General features: G+C 46.4%; 1 protein-coding gene across 1 annotated transcript in view; it reads left to right on the top strand.

Moving 5' to 3' along the window:
• LOC308150258 (uncharacterized protein) overlaps positions 1–7,134 on the top strand; it is a gene marked incomplete at both ends in the record, with an annotated part of 103,083 nt that extends 95,949 nt beyond the window's left edge. The window contains one exon of the mRNA XM_080523109.1: positions 7,114–7,134. Within this exon, the coding sequence (XP_080379235.1) occupies positions 7,114–7,134 (21 nt within the window). The remainder of the gene's footprint in view (positions 1–7,113) is intronic.
• Between the last annotated feature and the right edge of the window lie 13,925 nt (positions 7,135–21,059).

The raw sequence follows: 21,059 nt of genomic DNA, 5'->3' as shown, positions 1-21,059 counted from the left end.
TCTGTCTGATTTGTGTTACCAGAAACATCAGTACAATCATCAGCGCTAACCACAAATCTAGAATCAGAGTTAATGGACTGATCTACCATTTGCTCCTCAGCCATCTGCTCGGGGACCCTCTGAGGGGCAAACGAGACTGAAGACACTACAGTGTTAGTAGCCTCTGTCCGTGAGTGGTCAGGGAATGGTAACTGGGTGACCCACTCTAGGGTTCTTCCCTTGGGATCCGTGGGCTCTGGGACAGTCAAGGGAACATCCCTCTCCCGAACAGCTCTTCCCCCATACTCCATGTCTTCAACCTCCCCTCCCTCACTCCCAGGACAGGAATCCACTCTCTCCGACTCGAACCCGGTTCCTCTACTCACTTCCCCAGGCAAGGAATCCTGTTCCACTTCCGACACGGACATGCCACTTGGCTCATTTGATGTATGAACAGCAGACAGGGATGAAACTGGGTCAGAGATCACACTCATATCATACACCGGCAGAAAGTTCACCAACATCAATAGATTACGGTGGACTACCTTCTCTCGTCCAGTGACAGTGTCTTGTATCCTATATGTGTGAGTCTCAGAGTTCCTATCCACCACAGTGTATACAGTAGACTCCCAACGGTCAGCCACCTTTCTCTTTCCTCTCTCTCTCTTGTTCGCCAACAGCACACGGTCTCCGACATCAATGGTGGGCCCTTTCACTCGTCTGTTGTAGAGCTCTGTGTGACGGTGCTGTTCTTTTATGACATGTTCCTGGGCTATGACCATAGCTTCTCTCAGATCCTTCGTGAGAGACATCACATACTTGTCGTAGCTGACCACAGCTGGATCATTCAGGACTGTCCGGAAGAGTATATCGACAGGGAGACGAGGAGTACGCCCGAACATCAGATAGAAAGGTGCATAGCCAGTTGACTCATGCGCTGTGCTATTGTACATGAACGTCAGAGTTTGCAAACGCCTCGGCCAGTTGATTTTTGCCTCTGGTTCAAGCGCTCGGATCATGTTACCGAGAGTTCTATTGAAACGTTCCACACTACCGTTACCCATCGGGTGATACGGGGTTGTGTGCGACTTTCTGACACCGGAGACTCTGAGCAGCTCACTCACTAGTTGACTCTCGAAGCTAGCTCCCTGGTCGCTATGGATACGTTCTGGGAACCCAAAGACGCAGAAGAACTTGTCCCATAGAACTCTCGCCACCTGTTTGGCTGACTGATCTTTGCAGGGGAATGCCTGGGCCATTCTTGTAAAATGGTCAGTAACAACTAACACATCAACTGACTTGTTCCTTGAGTCCTCCGCTGACCAGAAATCAATGCAAACCAGCTGAAGTGGCCTGGTTGATGTGATACTCTGCAAAGGCGCCCTCGCAGCAGGTTCAACAGTCTTACTGACAATACACCGCTGGCAGTTACGGACGTAGTCTCTTACGTCTCTGTCGAGGTTGAGCCAGAAGAACCTCTGTCTGGCCAAGCCAAGACTCCTGAACTGACCTTGATGGCCGGCATGGTCATGAACACCTCTCAGAACTTCAACTTTCTTAGACTCAGGAACCACATACTGGCGGCGTTTTGACTTCACGACTTGATCCCTCGAGACTCTGTAGAGTATCCCATTGCTCACAACAAGTTTCTCCCAGTGCTTCAGGTACCTCATGACTGTGACTGATTCCTTATCTCTCTCTCTCCTGGAGGGTCTCCGATGTCTCTCCACATAGTACAAGACTCGAGAGAGAGTCCTGTCTCTGAGCTGTTCATCCCGGAGTTCCTTCTCACTGTAAGCAGGAAGTGAGTCCTGACCACCTGGGACTAACTGAGGCAAATGGTGCAAGACTGCTACAGCGCGCGTTCTTGCTCCGACCTCCCACAGATCGTCATATGACTGTAGAACAACAGACACTTCATCCATCTCCATAGACTGAGCGTGGACATGCAGAGGTGATGGGACACTTTGAGCGTAACTCTCTGCCTGGCGTGGAGTGTCACCACTATCATTGGACGACCGGAAGGCGTCCTGTACAGAAGCACTCGACACATCCTGGACTTCGGAGAGGAGATTCTTGTAAGGCTCTTCAAGTAATCTGTGACTGACTCTCTGCTTGACGAAAGGCACACGACTCAAGGCATCAGCGACAACATTCTGTGGGCCTGGCACGTACTTGATGTCGAAGTTATAGCTCGCTAACTTAGCCACCCATCGTTGCTCGCAGCAGTCCAGCTTGGGCTTCGTCATGATATGAGTCAATGGATTATTGTCCGTCCAAACAGTGAAATCATGCCCCTTCAACCAATGGCTGAACTTGTCACAGACACTCCACTTCAAGGCTAGGAATTCCAACCGATGGGCTGGGTAGTTTCTCTGAGACTGAGAGAGGGACTTGCTGGCGAATGCGATTGGCCTCGCTCGGTCTTCACCCTCTTGGATCTGCGACAGGACAGCACCGATGCCATCAAGGGACGCGTCCGTTGACAGCATGAAGGGACGGCTGAAGTCAGGGTGAGCCAGGACAGCCGTCTCAACCAGCGCCATTTTCAGCTTCTGGAAAGCCTGCTCCGTTTCGGGGGTCCAGTCAGTAACATTCAACTTCCTGCTTTGTGACCTTTGTTTGGACTGTTTCACCTTCCCTTTTCTCTTCTGGCCCGTCAACAGAGAGAAGAGAGGCTTTGCAATAGCGGAGAAGCTAGGCACAAAGTGCTGGTAATAATTGATCATCCCCAAGAAAGATCTGATTCGTTTCTGTGAGGGGGTTACACCGTCCGCTTCCATCAGGTCAGCACTTGTCATCTTTGCGATGCTCTCAACTTTGCTGGGATCAGTCAACACACCGTTGTCATTAATTATGTGGCCGAGGAATTTGACGGATTTCCGGAGAAAAAAACACTTCTTGGGGGCCAATTTCAGGTTATGACCACGCAGTCTACTGAACACCATCTCCAAGCGTTCCAGAGCTGTCCTCTCATCAGGGGCGTACACCAATAAATCATCCAGATAAACCAGTAAGCTCAGATAGTTCTGGTCTCCGAAAATGCTAGTCATCATACGCATGAAGCTCCCAGGACTATTACAGAGGCCCTGCGGGAGGCGATTATACTCATACAAGCCCATAGGTGTTGTAAAGGCAGAGTACTTTCTGTCATCCTCGTGTAGTGGCATGTTATAAAACCCTGAGGTTAGATCCATAGTACTAAACAAGGAGTTACCTCCAAGTGCAGCTAAGCAGTCGGCCTGGTGAGGGAGAGGGTGAGCATCCTTCAGGGTCCTCTTGTTCAGCCAGCGAAAGTCTGTACAGATACGGAGATCTCCGTTCTTTTTCCATACAAGAACCAACGGAGATGCATATTCACTGGTTGACTTCCTGATTATATCTTTCTCCTCCATCTCACTCAGTACTTGGCGCAACTTCTGATACTGACTGGGGGGCACTCGTCTGAATGGGAGCCGGAATGGCCTGTGATCTGAGAGGTGAATGCGATGTATGAACACCCCACCTCCCTACTATTCAACCCACCGATGACAGCACTGTCAGAAAAGCTCTGACATGCCCCCCATGCACCCCTCCCCATAGGCAACACTGGACTGGCAAAAATCTCATCATTAAAACCTGGCCTCTGAGCCATAGTGGTACAGACTTGCGTTGTGTAATATTACTGAATAAAAAAAATAATAATAATAATAATGTTTAAAAAATATATAAAGTTACAGCAGGACATAAAAACCAAAACAATCAAAGCACTTTTTAAACTGATGTAATCACAGACCTCAGACTGAATGACCATTTACTATAATACTCTGACCACACTTGATCTATCACACTAAGACCTGGCATCCACGCAGCATCCACGGAGATCGGCGTTCAGCTGATCTTGAGATCGACATGTCACGGCACCAGTGTAACGATGGTCAAACAGGCAACCTTCTTTCCATCAATTCTTTTATTTGACCTGCAGAGAAGACATATAGAAACACAATTCTTCTCTGGTCTGCAACTCTTGTGAATCCATTAAGATGGCAGCCATCTTCTGGTGCCACCGTCTATGTATATTTCACATCAGGATAATTTGTTTACAGAAAGAACACAAATTTCCCTCAAACATTACAAATAACAATTACAAACAACATGTGGAGCAACATACCTGCAGAGAAGACATATAGAAACACAATTCTTCTCTGGTCTGCAACTCTTGTGAATCTGCGCGTTCAAAATAACATACAATAAATGTTCTGTTTCACATCATCACAATACATCACAATACATGTAAAAACAAACAGCACAGTACTACACCAACATTTTCACCCTACATTACAAGATTCTCCATACAAACAACAAAACACGAGGAGCATTTTACATGCGCACATACCCATTAAGATGGCAGCCATGTTCTGGTGCCACCGTAAGTACGGCAACAACAGATGGACAAAAGAACGCGCAGACTTGCAGTACACCCAAACTCCAAAGGGGGGCTCCAACAACAACCAGGGCTGCTCAAGCACGGCGAAACGCATCTACATTCACCACAACTAAACATACATTCCCAACTCTGTTACATATATCTAGTTGTGTTTAGTCAGGACTAAAGAATCATTAGAATACCCCATTTTGTGTTTTAAAGAACTGACATATTGAATATAACATGGACATAATTGGTGCAGTTACATAGGCCTTGCCTACTGGAAACAAAAACCTGCGGTCAAATGTGACGCGCCAGTGCTTCATAATAAGTAAAACAGAATACAAATCTGAAGCAATAATTACATGCAATGATTACACATTTATACAAGAATGTCTATGCAATGTAATTTGCTAAAGTAAAAGATGTTTAAAGTGGACCATAAAAAAATGCTTCTTCTTTCAGTGGCCGTCGAAGAATGCAGGATTTGTTTTCATATCTTAAATTGGATATTATAATATTCTTTGGGATTGTTTTGCGTGTTATATATTATCATGTGTCGCCCTGCTTGGGCTGGCCGACTGCTGTGTCTCGACGGAGCGTGTCTGGATCCAGGTGAGTAGCCAACTGCCTCCCCAGGTTACATCATATGCAGCACGGTCCGCATGCTCTTACAACTCAAATCAAAACATACAGGCTAGTTTACCAGACTACTAGGCAGCCGTAGCCCTCTAGACTAGGCTACTCAAGTTTGTAACAGTAAACCATTCATAACTGTAAGGTCAGTTTTTATTCACCAGGATAATGGTAAAGCAAAAGTGAGAAGAATAGCGCCTCAGGAGATTGAAAAAAAAGTTGTGGTATACATGAAAATGCTTCATTTTATTTCTGTGTGATTTTGAAATCGTGACATCATGGTATGTGACACGGTCTGGTCATTTGGGCAACCAATCAAAATGTTCAGACATTTTGAAACACGGAAATACATTTCAAAGTTGTGGAAAATCACAACACAAACTCGCTAGTCAAGCCAAAATGCTGCAATGCAATGGATTCGGTGAGTAATCCCCACTGCTACCTAGTTAACTATAACACTACATTGTTAGCAGGCTCAAAAAACAAGCTCTGTTAGTTGACTAGCTAGTGTGATTGATTTCAGGTGAAGCACATTTTGTAAACTGTTCCTGGGCCAGATGTTACCGCCAGACGTCCCGGGGTGTCAGGGATTGTCCCGAGTAGGGTGTCCCGAGTCCTGACAAATGTCTGTTAAGCATTAAAATGTCCCGATTTTCCACATTCACTACAACTGAAGTTGTCCCAGTTTTAACCACAATTAAAGTAATAATAATAATAATAATAATAATAATAATAATAACAAGAACAGACTGGCACCCTGAAAATGGCCAGTAACGGGCAAGGTTGTAAACTGTTATTCAACAATATCAAGAAGACATAAAAAAAATAGAAAGACCAATATGTTCCCACCTTTGGGCAAGACCAGAACACATGTGAGAGGTCTGCCTGTAGACTGCCGCAATGATCACATTTGGGATCGGAATCAGGGTACATTTCATGTAGTTTAGATTTAGTTCTGTGCACCACCTTTAGTGGGCTCTGTGCACCACCTTTAGCTGGATCAGACTAAGTCAAGCACAGGATGAATTCATCCTATCTAAAGCCAGCTCCCACCAGTCTCCCGCCAGCTTCACCTCCAGTTCCGCCTACCTCATGGACTTTGACTTGGAGACTGTGTCACTGTTTAAAGACATGGTGTTTCACTGTTTCACTGTTCAAAGAAATGTCAGCCACCTCTGAGCCTGGGACTCAAACTTTGTACATACGAAGTGACGGACCTGACGATACCGGAACAGATTTGTGGTATGAAAAAGTGGCATGAATTCAATCATGAATAGCATGATTGCACCTCTTGCACCAGTTAGCCTCAGGGTTTTTTAACCAGTAAATCCGTTTTTGAATGTTGGCAGCCCAGTAATAGTGCATAGAATTAGGGAGCGCGAGACGGCCACAGATTAACAGTGCCATCTTTTTTTGCCAAAGTTTGGATCCTTTCTACCTGGACCAGTACCTTAGTTTGGGAAGAGAGGTTAACCTTAAGAATATTTCAGATGAAACTAAACCAATATAACCACAATGATTTCATAAAACACACAACCTCTAGAAAACACAAAACCTTTAAAAAAAAAAAAAAAAAAAAAATTCTCTTGGAACAATAGTGAACGTTCTGTCTTGATGGAACACACCAAGTGTGTGGACATTCACTGAGGGCTTCTCTGCATGGCTTTCGTCACTACTTTCGTCACTGCTGACGTCCCACTGGGGTGAGTGGCCAGCTGTACCCCACCACTGGACAGGCGGGTGCCCGGGGCCGCGGGGAGAAGAACGGGGAGTGAAACGGACTCGACACAGCCCTCAAACGGGCCTCAGCAAGACACCTCAACATTACCCTATCCCCCAACAGAAAAGATCAGCAAAATATATACAGATATCATGGATATATGATGAGATTTTGTGTGTATTGTCTGTTTTCCCTCAAACACCACCGCAATGCATTGTGGGAGATATGGAGAGATATGTAGAGAGCAATAAGGAACGCTTCACGAATTTGGGTTAGGGTTAGGGTAACACAGTGTCATAATGGTCCTTGAGGATGTTCAAGTTGTTAAACATCCACTCATCTGTGTTGAGTTTGACTCTGTGGTTTGTGTCAGGATGGGGAGATGAGGGTTTAATAAAGAATGTTAATCTATTAACTTGTCTCATCATTCCCACTGGAAACTGTCCTGTTTCCAGAGATCTACTGATCACTTCAGCATGGTGAGTAGCCTGGAGTAATTTAAAAAGTTGTTTTTCAGCTCTGGGAGGTTGATGTTGTTGTTGTTTTTTAGCAGATACTGCGCTTGAGGCCCTCCGGACCCCCCCCCCCCCCAGATAGATGCCCCTGCCGAGAGGCCCGTCTATAGCCCTGTCCGGATGGCATATAAATTACCCGAGGACCTCGGTAATATTTTTTCACCCTAGGACCCCAGTGATTTTAATGACCGATCCGGATGGAATAAAACATATCCATGCATGTTTGCGTTTCGGGTGCAAGCTGCCATTTAACATCACAGAAGAAGAAGCTGTTCCCGCCGGATGTTTTGTCAGACCCACAACACAACGCACGTGTAGCAACAACAAGTAATTTGATTACTTGATCAGAGACATTCCATGACTGCTGATCAGATTTCCAGAGCGAATTTACGAATGCAGCCGAAACCACTCGTAGACTCGGTTTTTTTCATAACATGAAACTTTACGTTTTAAAGTACCCACTCGATATAATAAACAGCAGTTTAATGATCACAACATACTCATCATTTGTTGATTGGATTTACTATTCTCCTTTGCCATAGGCTACTGGTAAGGGAGACTTTTGTAAATACGTTCGTTTTGGGATGTGTTCGCGTTTGGGCCTGTGTGATAATCTAATTATGTGTAGTTATGTGTTTCTAGCATGTCGATGTTCTATCAGAATGTTGTGATGTTATCAAAATTAAGAAGATGAATGGCTGAAATGGCGCAAAGCGGGGAAAAACAGATACGACATCTAAAGTCTGGAACGATTATATTTCAAAACAAGGCTTCCCTTTAACTCTGGTACGGGGGGCAAAATATTGTACGGTTATCAATACGTGAGTTACCTTGCGATTCCCAACCTAACTTCATCCCTGTGTGTTGTCAGACACCGTGATTTATAGAGTGCCAGACCATACAAGCTGCACAGTTTACAAGCTAATGTTAGGTAAATTCGCTAGAACTGGTTCAGAAGAAGAAATCAGTCCATCGTCACTTACATCGTCGAAAACCTCGATGGTTTTATTTACAATGATGAGTGTCTCTCTCTCTTACTGAGACAAATGTACTTATTGTAACTCGGTTTTTAACAATTTAAATAAAGCAATAATTCATTTTCCTCATAGTTTCATTTTGGTTGGCATGCAGAAATCCCCCCATCGAGTAAAAGTACAATGGCGCCAAAATGAACTATACCCTCCTGAGATGCTGCTAGCTAACTGACTGATGTTTGAAGTCAATGTTATCAAACTTTTAAACAATTATATCGCACACCACTCAAATAACTTCCGAGCTGCGTGAAAATAACGTTGGAAGTTTCCCCGAAAATGATCCACACTTATCATCTAAGATCATCGGCACCCCTCTCCCATCAGTTGAATCACTATATCTCAAACGCACCACAAATAGAGCACATAAAATTATCTCTGACCCCTCCCACCCTGCTCACCACCTGTTTCAACTGTTGCCCTCTGGACGGCGCTACCGATCCCTGGCCACCAAAACATCCCGCTTCAAAAACAGTTTTTTCCCCTCTGCCATAAGGACTCTCAACACCTGACTCACTGCACTGTATAAATTGTCAATTGTAAATATGTTCTGTCTTGTCTTGTGGTTATGTGTGTTCATGTCATGTACAATGTGTGTATGTTCTTTGACACTGTTTATGAGCTGTACCGACAACAAATTCCACCGACCTAGGTCGTGTGGTCATTAAGCCCCCATCACCATCAAGGGGGTGGAAGTCGAGAGGGTGGACTCCTACAGGTACCTGGGAGTACAAATTAATAACAAACTGGACTGGACTGACAACACCGAGGCTCTTCTCAGGAAAGGGCAGAGCAGACTGTTTTTCCTGAGAAGGCTGAGGTCTTTCGGTGTCTGCAACAAGCTGCTGCAAATGTTTTATCAGTCGGTGGTTGCCAGCGTTCTGTTCTTCGCGGTGGCCTGCTGGGGTGGAAACATCTGTGCCAGGGATGCTGCGAAGCTAAACAAACTGGTGAAGAAGGCCAGCTCTGTGGTGGGGACCGGGCTGGACAGCCTAGAGGTGGTGGCAGAACAGAGGATGGGGAAAAAACTGGCGGCCATGCTGGCCAATCCCTCCCACCCGATGTACTGCGAGCTGGCGGGGATGAGGAGCAAGTTCAGCCACAGATTTGTTCTCCCCCGTCAAAGTACAAAAAGATTTGGACAGTCCTTTGTTCCAGCTGCACTCCGACTCTACAACCAGGCCCTGCAGGGTGGGGGAGACCTGGAGCTGGAACTTTTGGAACTTTTTACTTATTGAGCCTGCACTGTTTTATGTATTTTATTGAATGTTTTCTGTTTTCTGTATTGAATGTTTTCTGCCCTAACTGAGCTGTTTGACAACAAAATTTCCCCATTGGGGACAATAAAGGTTTTCAATCAATCAATCAAAACTATTCTATTCTATTCTATTCTATTCTATTACCGGGACTCATCATAAGAGGCGTCTCATCATTCCTGTGCGAGAAACCGTCGCGTCCCTCGGTTCTGTCGTCTGTCCCGCTGCTATGACCCCCGTCTGCCTGGGCGGCCTTCCTCTGAGACCACGGTGGGCTCATGCTTATTACTCCTTCCACCACCGGAGGTTTGTCCAGAGTGGAGACCTCCAGCTCGGCAAAATTCTATCACAGCACTTTTGTTGACATCTAAAATGACTCTGAATGTCAGTTTTGATATTAAGAAACCACCTGAGATGGCTCAAGATGGCCACCACAATAGCATTGATTTCAATGACATTGGATTCCCTGTAGCAGCTCGCATCCAGTTTAAGACTCTGGTACTAGCCTACAGGGCAGTGAGATAAACAGCTCCTTCCTACCTCCAGGCCAGTGTCAAGCCCTACACCGCCGCCCGACCACTTCGCTGTGCTGACTCAAGATGTTCGGTTGCCCCGTCGCTCTGAGGCCCTCTCTAGATGCTTGTTTAGAAAGGTTGCACAATTTCTCTTGACTACAGATGTTGAATTTATAATTAATAAATTCTGTGTTATTATTAAATTATATGTTAATTTATAATTAATTATTATTGAATGTAAGTCGCTTTGGATAAAAGCATCTGCTAAATGACTAATGAATGTAATGTACTATTATCAGATGTCAGAATCAGTTCATATTTAGCTCTGAATACTCTCACAGACTTGCACATGATTTCGGATCTTACATTATTACAAATGATGTAGGTCCTAAATTAAATGACAATAAGAAATGTTTCCAAGTTGAAGAAAATAGTTTATTATAATTTAAACACTTATTCCAGGCTACTGTGTTTTTCAACTTTAAGTTAACTTTCCTTTCCCCTTATTCTGCTAGTACAGCCTCTTTGAAATGGTACCGGCCCCTATTATCTACATAAGGATCAAGACAAGATAACTTGTCCTGTTACTACCCACGACAAGTCCTCCTTTGTTGGCAGCAAATAGACCAAGCCCAGTTCATAATTTCTTCTCAGAAACTGGACTTCCAGTCCCTCTGAATCTGAATCTGTTACAAGCCCGACAAACACCCTGCTGGACTTCTTGCCCTTGTAACTAATGAGCACGCAATCACCTGTTTTTATATTTTCTGATGGCTCACATGGGGGGCCTTGGGGCTCATACTCATCACTTGAGTCTGAGGAATCAGAGCTCTGTATCAGTGTATGTACTGATGACTCTGCTGCAGAGGAGTATGCTTTGTATTGCACTTGGCCCCATGATATTGGAGCAACACAGTGCACGTTTAGAGTACCTAGGAGAGGTGCTACCAGCTCCCAGTGCTTCTCAATGCCATGTTCTCCACAGAACTTTGAGATGTCTTCTTTATAGATGAGACACACTTCCAGTTTTGGACGGATACTTTTAGCTGTCTCAGCAAATTACTTTGCGTTTACTTGCGCCAGTTGTCTGCTAAGCACGGCGGTGCTGACAGCCCTCTTCACCGTGCCCCCCACTCCATCCACTGCACCTTTGCCATGGCTGGTGGCAAAAAAATGCCATTCAACGTTCACTTCTGGGATAATCTGCTTAAGGGTAGTTGAGAGGAAGAACCAGATATATTTATTTTTGAATTGTGATGCTGCCCCATCGCTGAAAATGTGTAGTTCGTTGATGACTGGATGTTTCTTCTTCATGTCTTTCAGGATCTCTGAGAGGAAAGTAGTGACAGCCTTTTTGTCATGGTGTAGGTCATCACTTATCACAACATAGGACTGTGCTTCTTCTTTGAGCCAGGCTACAGCCGTGAAGATGGTAATCTGGCTCTGATTCCAATAAGCAGCCTGGATTTCATCTTGGTAGCCTGCTGTGAAGTTTTCTGCAAAGTCTACCTGAAGGACAGCACACCTCTCATCCCTCCCCCTCTTCTTCTCCTGAAAGAAGGCACTCTGTTGTTGTTTGATAAATGCATGTCGAATGAACTTGGGGGCAGTTTCAAGCAGTTTGTCAAGGACATCTCTGAGCAGTCCAGTCTTCTGGCTCTTCACATGCACTCCTCCTGCAGGCTCCCAGTAATACCAACTAGTGGCAATCTCTTTCTCCTCCTCTGTGATGTTAGAAGTAAGCTGCAGGAACTTGCGTGCATCGCAGCACTCATCACAGTCGTTCAACATGCACTCTGCATTGTTGCGACTGCAGACCACTGCATCAATGTAGTTCTCCACACTTCTAAATGCCTGCCTGGGAACATGTTTGTGGGCACAGTCAAGGAGGAGCTTGGTGTTCTCATGGTATTTGCAGAGGCAAACATTTCGTGGAGTGTCTGCTCTTGGGAGCACGCATGGTGGGCGCAGCTCTGAAAACTTTGATTTACCCACTATGGACTCAGGGTACTCTTCCTTGAATAAACGATAGGCCTCCATTAAGGACATGGTCATGTGGCGCTTTTGGACTTTACTTTTCAGCCCTCCTTCCCTGATGGTAACAGCATCCTTTTTACCTGGTGCCTGCCTGGAGATGTCGTCTCTGCTATAGAATTATTTTATTGATACCTTCATCTCATCTGATAGGCCTGATTTTCTCCTTTTCTTATCATGAATACAATTAATTTTTAATTATTTTTTCCAGTCTCTTCACCACATCACTCTTTTTTCTGGGACTTGAAGGTAGAGCCTTAAATACATGTTTCAGTGCTTTCCCTAAAGACTGCCTGGATTTAAAGGCGGATGATGGCTGTGATAGACTGGGTGGTGGAGTTGACTCTTTAAGACGGAGACGCCTGTGTCTCTGCCGTTCCCTTGCCTGTTCCCGTACCTTCTGTACCTCCTGCTTTGTTTGTGTCATTTTTTTCTCCAATCTCTCAGCCCTCTTCCTCTCTCTCTCTCTCTCTCTCTCTCTCTCTTTTTGAATACCTGGTCATTTTCTCTCACGAAAGGCCTTCTGCCTCTCATTAGGTGTTTTAGCCATTTCCTGAAATTGAAATCAAAACATACATTTACATTGACTGAGCTCAATTAACAGTGTAGATCACACACCGTAATGAAATGTTATTTAAGAGGATAGTCCACTTTTCAATGTATTTTGATTTAGAAACAGGTATTCCACTAGACCAGGGGTCGGTAACCTTAAATGTTGAAAGAGCCACATTGGACCAAAAAACAAAAAAACTAATCTGTCTGGAACCGCAAAAAATGTAAAGCCTTATATAAGCCTTATAATGAAGGCAACACATGCTGTAAGTGTCTATATAAGCTATATTAGCCTACTATCAAAATAGTAGGCTAGAAATACATAAGCCTTAGCACATATGCATACAACCGAATGCAAACGTATTGTGCTTTACAAAAGTGAAACACTAGGATAGCGTAAAGGGGGTCTGGGGGGTTCCCCCCAAACATTTTTTTAACAGAGTAGATGCAATTTCGTGTATTCTGGTGCCTTTTAACAAGTGGGTTGATACTTTTATCTGGCTATACTAGCCTGAGAAAAAATATGGATAAGTTTGTAATTTCATCCGGAGGAAGTGAGCAAACCAAGAGATCATCATCCAAAAAATAGACAAATCTACAGACTGTAGACTACAGTACCAAATGAAAACTAGCCTCCCTCGTCCTCTTTTCACTATTTTAAGTTAAACCCTCTCAGACCCACAGGAACGCCGGCGCTCCCAAATATCATACCTTCTTTAGAAGTTCATAATTCGGAAACGGTTTGAGCTAAAGACAAGCCACTTTTTGCATTTAAAAGTAGGCAAATAGCGCTCACCGGGAAGCTCCCGTTCATCGATGTGCGTCGCCGATGTCCGTCTATAAATCTAGCCACAAATGTGTAGACAATGTGGATAGTTTCTTGCTTTGCCTGCCGCAGTACTTCGTCAATCCCTGTGGATATAGGTCTACTCTTGAAAAAAACCTGTCACATCCAGTCTCATGTTGGGTCCAGTCAAAATACTAGTCATGTGCCAACATATCCGAATCCTATTGGCACTCGTACAACATTACAGCGTAAGCAGGGAGTTGTAGTTCAAGGAGAGACACCGCGGCAACGTAAAAAATAAATAATCGTTGTTAATTTCCATTTGTGGTCAAAGCCACAGGGAACCACTGAAGATGGGCAAAAGAGCCGCATGCGGCTCCGGAGCCGCGGGTTGCCGACCCCTGCACTAGACAGTGAACAAAAGCAAACTTTAAATTCAAAAGTTGGCTGGTTAGCTAGCTATCCTAACAGCTGTTATTCATTCATTCATTCATTCATTCATTCTTTCCTTCATAGGCCTACATTCATTTTAATCCCCACTCTTCTGTATGATCAAACATTAACTTACATTACCTACTTAAACAATATAATATTTACAATGATTTGCTATACATTACGTAACTTACCTTATGGATCTTACATTGATGCTGAGGAGTCCCCTGTCTAAGTTTGCCGCTTCACCGTCTCTCTCGCGCGCATAGGCTACTGACACACGTTCGCGCATACAGAAACACTATAGGCTACTTACCTGGCAGGAACTATAGCCTAGATAAACAATGGATGCATATGGAAACACATCAGGATGGACACGTAATGCAAATGTTAGATTTCATACCATTGTCTTGCATTTTCTGCACTTTGATGATGATCCGACTAACGTGAAGCAGCGGTACTTTTTTCTTCTGTGAGAACGCGATCGTATCCTTTCTGCTAGTCATCTTATTGACCGTATCTAGCCTACACTTCGGTAAGCAGGAGTTACACAAACATTAACACACAACGCAACATGTGGAATATGCTACAATGTAACGGTCATTATGTGCTTAACGCATATCCATTTGGTGTAGGCCTATTCGCAATTCTCTAGTTTGATTGTTTTGATTGATTGATTGAAAACTTTATTAGAAGATTTGCAGAAGTAGGTACATGAAAGTACATATTACATACAAGGTCAACTAACAGGATAAAAACCCAAGAAAGCCACTGGCTTATTTCAATTGGGGTCCTTGATTCTCAATTCATCGTTACATGTAAGACAGACAAAAAAAACTAGTACTATCTACAAGATAATACAGACAAATAACTAGTACTATCTACAAGATAAACATACATCCATCATGGGAAGAACAATACAACAAAGCATAAGGTATGTACAGCGGGTAGGACAGGTGGGGACATACACCACAGGTGGGGGCGGGGGACAAAACACAAAGTATGTACAGTGGGTAGTTCGGGTCTTTTAATCTGATTTTTGATTTAGAGGGTCCAGTTACGGATTGCAGCCTCCTGTAAATGTTTTTTGAGAGTGGTTTTGAAGGTGGGCAGTGTTTTGCACTCCTTTAAGATTATAGGAAGGGCGTTCCACATTTTTACTGCATAGGTTGCAAACGAGTTTAACCCCTTGTTTGTGGTGCAACGCGGTTGAACGTGGTTCGTGGAGCTTCCTCTGGTATTGTATGTGTGGACGTTGTTCACTTTTTGGAAGTATGTTGACAGGTACTTGGGTGTCTTTGTGGTGTAGCGTATCTTGAAGACCAGGCCCAGTGCAAGCTGCTGCACTCTGTCAACTACTCGTAGCCAATCAAGGCTCAAAGGGTTAGGGTTAGGGTTAGGGTTAAAAAAATGAGCAGCGGTTAGATGTGTCCTAGGGTTGTCACATCCGTAACGCGCAAACATAACATTTAGAAAGAGAGTAGAATGACTATTTGATGATCACATATACATCAGTGAATGTTAGCTTTGCACAGAAAGTTTGGGTAATATTGCATTTCAAATGCATGTTTTACAACAACTTTTCCTGAAAAACGTTATGGACGTTATGGCTGTCCTGTAAAAGCACATCACTTTAACCAGGTTCAACAGTTGAAGGAAAAACTCAAATTACACAATTGATTTACATATTGCTACACCAGCCTCTCATCTCTAAAGGAGAGGCTGGAGAATTGGTGTGGGTGAACATTTAGGCCTTTATCCCCCTTCAAGAAATCATGCAATTACGTTTATTTAAAAAGTAGTTTTTTTATGTTTGTGATTCCTGTTAAATATGCAATTTCATAAATCATTTGGTCAGCTTAATTCTGTACTCCAAAATATCGACCTTGATGATACATTTTAAAGTGATTTTGTTATAAAAAGTGTAACTTTTTTTTTTCATGGTGAGGGTGACATTTACATGGAATTGCCCTCAACTCTCATTCCAGGAGTCCATTTGGCAAATTCTTTGATCCAGTTCTTGATGAGTGAGGTTGGCATGACAAGCAGAGTATGTTTCACCAATTCAGCATCATACATAGCAGAGAGAAATGTTATCACCTGAATTGTCTTCCCTAAGCCCATGTCATCGGCAAGGATTCCTCCATTTTAAAGAGCTTTTTCTGCAACAGTTACCAGACCAGGTTCGTTTTTCAATGGCTAATTCCATCAAAACAGACTTTCGTCAGCTAGCCAAGGAAGCGGATATATTTTTCTCAGCTGGGAAGAAGTGTTTTACAGCCACCATGGATGAGTTTGGGTTCCAACCACTCTCCATCTCCGCTACTGCTGTGGCCCGACGGGTGAGGCCGTCGGGGTTGTGCTTTTACCATATGAAATTCGGGGACAAAGCTAAGAAGTGCCTGCCACCATGCAACTTCAGTGTGTCGGGAAACGCACAGGCCGCCACTCATTAGCAGCTGTGGGTGCCGGCCATTCTGCAGGCTTGCTGTACGTCACTGACTCCCTCTCCGGCCGCCGTTTTCTGTGTGACACAGGTGCCCAGGTGAGCGTGCTGCCTGTATCGGCAATAGACATTAAAACAGCGAAACGAGGACCCTCCCTTGAGGCTGCCAATGGCAGTGCTATCGCTACCTTCGGCAAGCGCACTGTGAGTTTGTGTTTTGCTGACCAGCGTTTTACCTGGAGTTTTGTGTTGGCCAAAGTGTCTACTCCCCTCTTAGGCGCTGACTTTCTCTGCGCTAACAGCCTCCTGGTGGACGTGGGGAACCGCCGACTCGTCAACGCTGAGACATTCGGCTCCTTGTCATGTGAGCGCAGTGACGCAGCCACAATGAAGCTGTCCAGTACTGTCTCACCGGCTGACGATTTCTCTCCTCTTCTATTGGAGTTCTCAGACATCACAACACCTACCTTCTCGGCTGCTACCACCAAACACGGCGTCATGCATTACATCTCCACGGAAGGCCCACCAGTGCATGCCAGGGCCCGTCGCCTCGACCCACACAAGCTCACCATCGCGAAAGAGGAGTTTGCAGCCATGGAGGCACGTGGCATCATTCGCCGTTCTGACAGTCCTTGGGCCTCGCCTCTCCATCTCGTTCCCAAGTCCAAAGGAGGCTGGCGTCCGTGCGGCGACTACCGGCGTCTAAATGATGTCACCACACCTGACCGTTACCCCGTTCCACACATTCAAGACTTTTCAGCCCATCTAGCGGGCGCGTCTATTTTTTCTAAAGTGGATTTGGTACGGGGATACCACCAGGTGCCAGTTAGCCCTCAGGACGTCCCCAAGACAGCGGTTATAACACCATTCGGACTTTTTGAGTTTTTGAGGATGCCGTTTGGCCTCAAGAATGCTGCCCAGACCTTTCAGAGGTTGATGGACGCCATGCTGGGCAACCTCCCTTTTGTGTTTGTCTACCTAGACGATATCCTGGTAGCTAGCACGTCCAAGGCAGAGCACCTATCCCACCTCCGTCTCCTCTTCAGTCGCCTCCGGGAACATGGATTAATCATCAACCCAGCAAAGTGCCAGTTTGGACTGCCTGCCATGGATTTCCTCGGCCACCACATCACTACTGCTGGGGCGGTCCCGCTGCCATCAAAGGTGGACGCTGTGCTGCAGCTCCCACGCCCTACCAGCATTAGAGCTTTACAGGAGTTCCTGGGGATGGTGAATTTCTACCATCGATTCATCCCCCAGGCTGCCCACCTAATGCGACCCCTGTATGGGGCTCTCAAGGACAAGACCCTTAAGCACATCATCGCATGGTCCGACGAAATGTCAAAGGCATTCTCAGACACCAAGGAAGCCCTCGCGAGCGCGACCATGCTGACTCACCCCGTGCCTGAAGCTTCCGTGGCCTTGACAACTGATGCCTCAGATTATGCAGTTGGAGGCGTTTACGAACAGCTGGTCAAGGGGGTTTGGCAACCCCTGGCATTTTTCAGCCGACAACTCCGCTCCAGTGAGCAAAAATACAGCGCCTTTGACCGAGAGCTCCTCGCTCTGTACTTGGCAGTCAGGCACTTCCGTTTCTTGCTGGAGGCTCGTCCATTCACAGTTTTTGTGGACCACAAACCCTTGATTTTTGCCATGGCTAAGGTGTCGGAGCCGTGGTCTGCCAGGCAGCAGCGTCATCTGGCTTATATCTCCGAGTTCACTACAGACATTCGGCATGTGGCGGGGAAGGACAACCCCGTAGCTGACTGCCTCTCTCGTGCCACTATCGGGGCTGTCCACCTCGGCATCGACTACGCCCATATGGCTGCGGATCAGGTTTCGGACCCAGACATCCAGGCATGCAGGACTAAAGTTTCTGGCCTCCAGTTGGCGGACATCCCCTTCAGTGACGACGGCACAACGCTGCTTTGTGACGTGTCCATGGAGCAGCCGCGCCCCGTGGTTCCACATGCATGGAGACGGCAAGTTTTCGAGGCCATACATGGCCTCTCACACCCAGGCAGGAAACCTTTGCAGCGCCTGATTGCGGTGAAATTCGTCTGGCCCAGGATGAAGGTTGACATTGGTTGGTGGGTCAGGACCTGCGTGCCATGCCAACGTGCGAAGGTCCATCGTCATGTTAAGGCCCCGCTGGAGCGGTTCACGGTCCCGGAAAGACGCTTCGACCACGTCAACATTGATCTGGTGGGTCCCCTTCCTGCCTCCAGGGGGTACACTCACCTTCTGACGATGGTGGACAGGACCACCCGTTGGCCAGAGGCCGTCCCACTGACGGAGACTACCACAGCTGAGGTGGCCCGCGCATTCATCGGCACCTGGGTCTTCCGGTTTGGGGTCCCCTCAGACCTTTCCTCTGATCGGGGGGCCCAGTTCACTTCTGGCTTATGGACTTCCATTACTCAGCAGCTGGGTGTCTCCCTCCACCGCACTACGGCTTACCACCCACAGGCCAATGGCCTGTGTGAACGTTTTCACCGGTCCATGAAGGCTGCCCTTAAAGCCGATCTCCAGGGCGACGGCTGGGTCGACAGGCTTCCTTGGGTGATGCTGGGACTCCGTACTGCACCTAAGGAGGACCTCCTTTCGTCCTCTGCTGAGCTGGTGTACGGCCAACCCCTCCGGGTTCCGGGGGATTTCCTCCCCTGTGCTACGGTCCCCTGGTCAGCACCAGAACAGCGAAGTGCGCTGCTGGACAAGGCCAAGTCCTTCCGGCCGATCCCTACCTCATGCCACGGCGTTCCTAAGGTACGTGTCCCGCCTGATCTGAAGGCAGCGGGGTATGTCTTTATCCGCCAAGACGCCCATCGAGCCCCTCTGCAACCGCCCTATGATGGTCCCTACCGGGTCGTGGAGACAGGCGACAAATCCTTTATTATCGACATGGGGGGTAGTAAGGAACGCATCTCGGTGGATCGCCTTAAGCCAGCTCATCTGGACTTGGACCGTCCCATCGAGGTGGCCCACCCGCCCCGCCGCGGTCGCCCCCCTGTTAAAACAGTCCCGACCCTAGCTCCTGCAGACCCCCTGCCCTGCCGTCCGAGGCCGGCCAAACGTCCGCCTGTTGTTTTTCCCCTGCCTCGGTCTCCTGTGCCTGCTCAAGGGCGCCAGAGTCGCTTTGGGCGAGTTATCAGAGTCCCTGACCGTTTTTTGGGGCCGGTTCTTGTGAATTCTGGGGGGACGTGTGTAGTGACCGCTCGTTGGCGAGCAGAGTATTCGTAATTCACGGCGTTCCAGCCTTGTACAAAGCACTGTTGATATGTTTGTGTTTACTCAATCACCCAGGCTGCTTAGCGGGTGATATGACGGGATATAAGTGGGACAAAGATGAATGAATGTTGTTGTTGTCAGTACGCATGCAGAGAGTGAGAATAAAGCACATGATTGTTTTTCTACCGGCAAACCGACTACATCGTCCTGTTATTGCCGTCACTCCTACAATACTACCTTTCAATTTGTAGTTAATTTATACTGCATTTTTAATCTATACTGTTAATCTACATAATACATAGTTAATCTATACTGCATACTGCAGATGTTAGCCAGAGTGGCTTCAACCCTGGTGTTTTTTAGTGTTTTTAAGTACATTTGTATGTACATTTTTATTTTAGTACTTATAGGGAACGGTTGTGTAAATAGTACCTACAGCAGACTAGACTTACTAGAAGTTGGTGCGCAAAACGAGAGGACTGTAACAACGGAATTCTTGAAACAACAAAGGATTCCACTCGACATTGCTTGGTCGCCGGGTGAACAATACTACGCTCTCCCAACACTCAAGCGCAAACGACGGTGGCGAGACCGTAAGCAACGCCGAGGACGAAGGGGGGGGCCTGCTAGCCAGGCTGAGGAGAAGCCAGAATAAACCTGCTTTGCCGAGTATTTTCCTATCCAACGTCAGGTCTCTGGCAAACAAGATGGACGAATTGAGACTGCATGTCGTTACCAATAACATCGTGGGAGATAGCTGTGTGATTATTCTCACGGAAACCTGGCTAAATTACACTATCCTGGACTCCGCGGTAGCCCTAGAAGGAAGGACCCTACACCGGGCAGACCGGACTTTGCTTAGTGGGAAGACCCGCGGAGGCGGGCTCATTATATCTACGAAGGACAGCTGGTGCTTAAACACGAAAACTGTAAGTAGCCACTGCTCCCCAGACCTGGAATACTTGACTGTTAAATGCCGACCCACTTACCTCCCGAGGGAATTCAACGCAGTGTACATTACATGTGTTTACATTGCACCAAACGCGGATGGTAGCTTAGCATTGGCGCGGCTATATGACGTCATCAGTGGTGAACAGAGCGCGGACCCACAGGCAGTCCATATTATCGCCGGAGACTTTAATCATGCTGACCTGAAGGTAGTACTACCCAAGTTCTATCAGCATGTTAAATGTGCAACAAGAGGAGAAAAAACACTGGATAAGGTATACACCAACATCAAGCGTGCTTACAAGGCTAGACCGCTAGCTCATCTAGGCATGTCTGACCATGTGTCAATCCTCCTGATCCCAGCCTACACTACCATGAGGAAAAGTGCTCCCATCACCACTAAGACTGTCAGAACCTGGCCAGAAGGGTCCGCTCCACTGCAGATCTGCCTAAATGACACCTCATGGCAGGAATATGAGCATGAGGACCTGGAACAGTTCACGTCGTCGGTTCTGAACCACATAGTGAACTGCACCAACTCAGTCACCGTGGACAAACGGGTCCGGGTCTACTTT

The sequence above is a fragment of the Nansenia antarctica genome (genome assembly GCF_963989245.1).
Source record: "Nansenia antarctica genome assembly, chromosome: 2".
Taxonomy (NCBI): Eukaryota; Metazoa; Chordata; class Actinopteri; order Argentiniformes; family Microstomatidae; genus Nansenia; species Nansenia antarctica.
The sequence above is the reverse complement of the archived record's forward strand: the minus strand, read 5'-3'. Positions and strand labels throughout refer to the sequence as shown.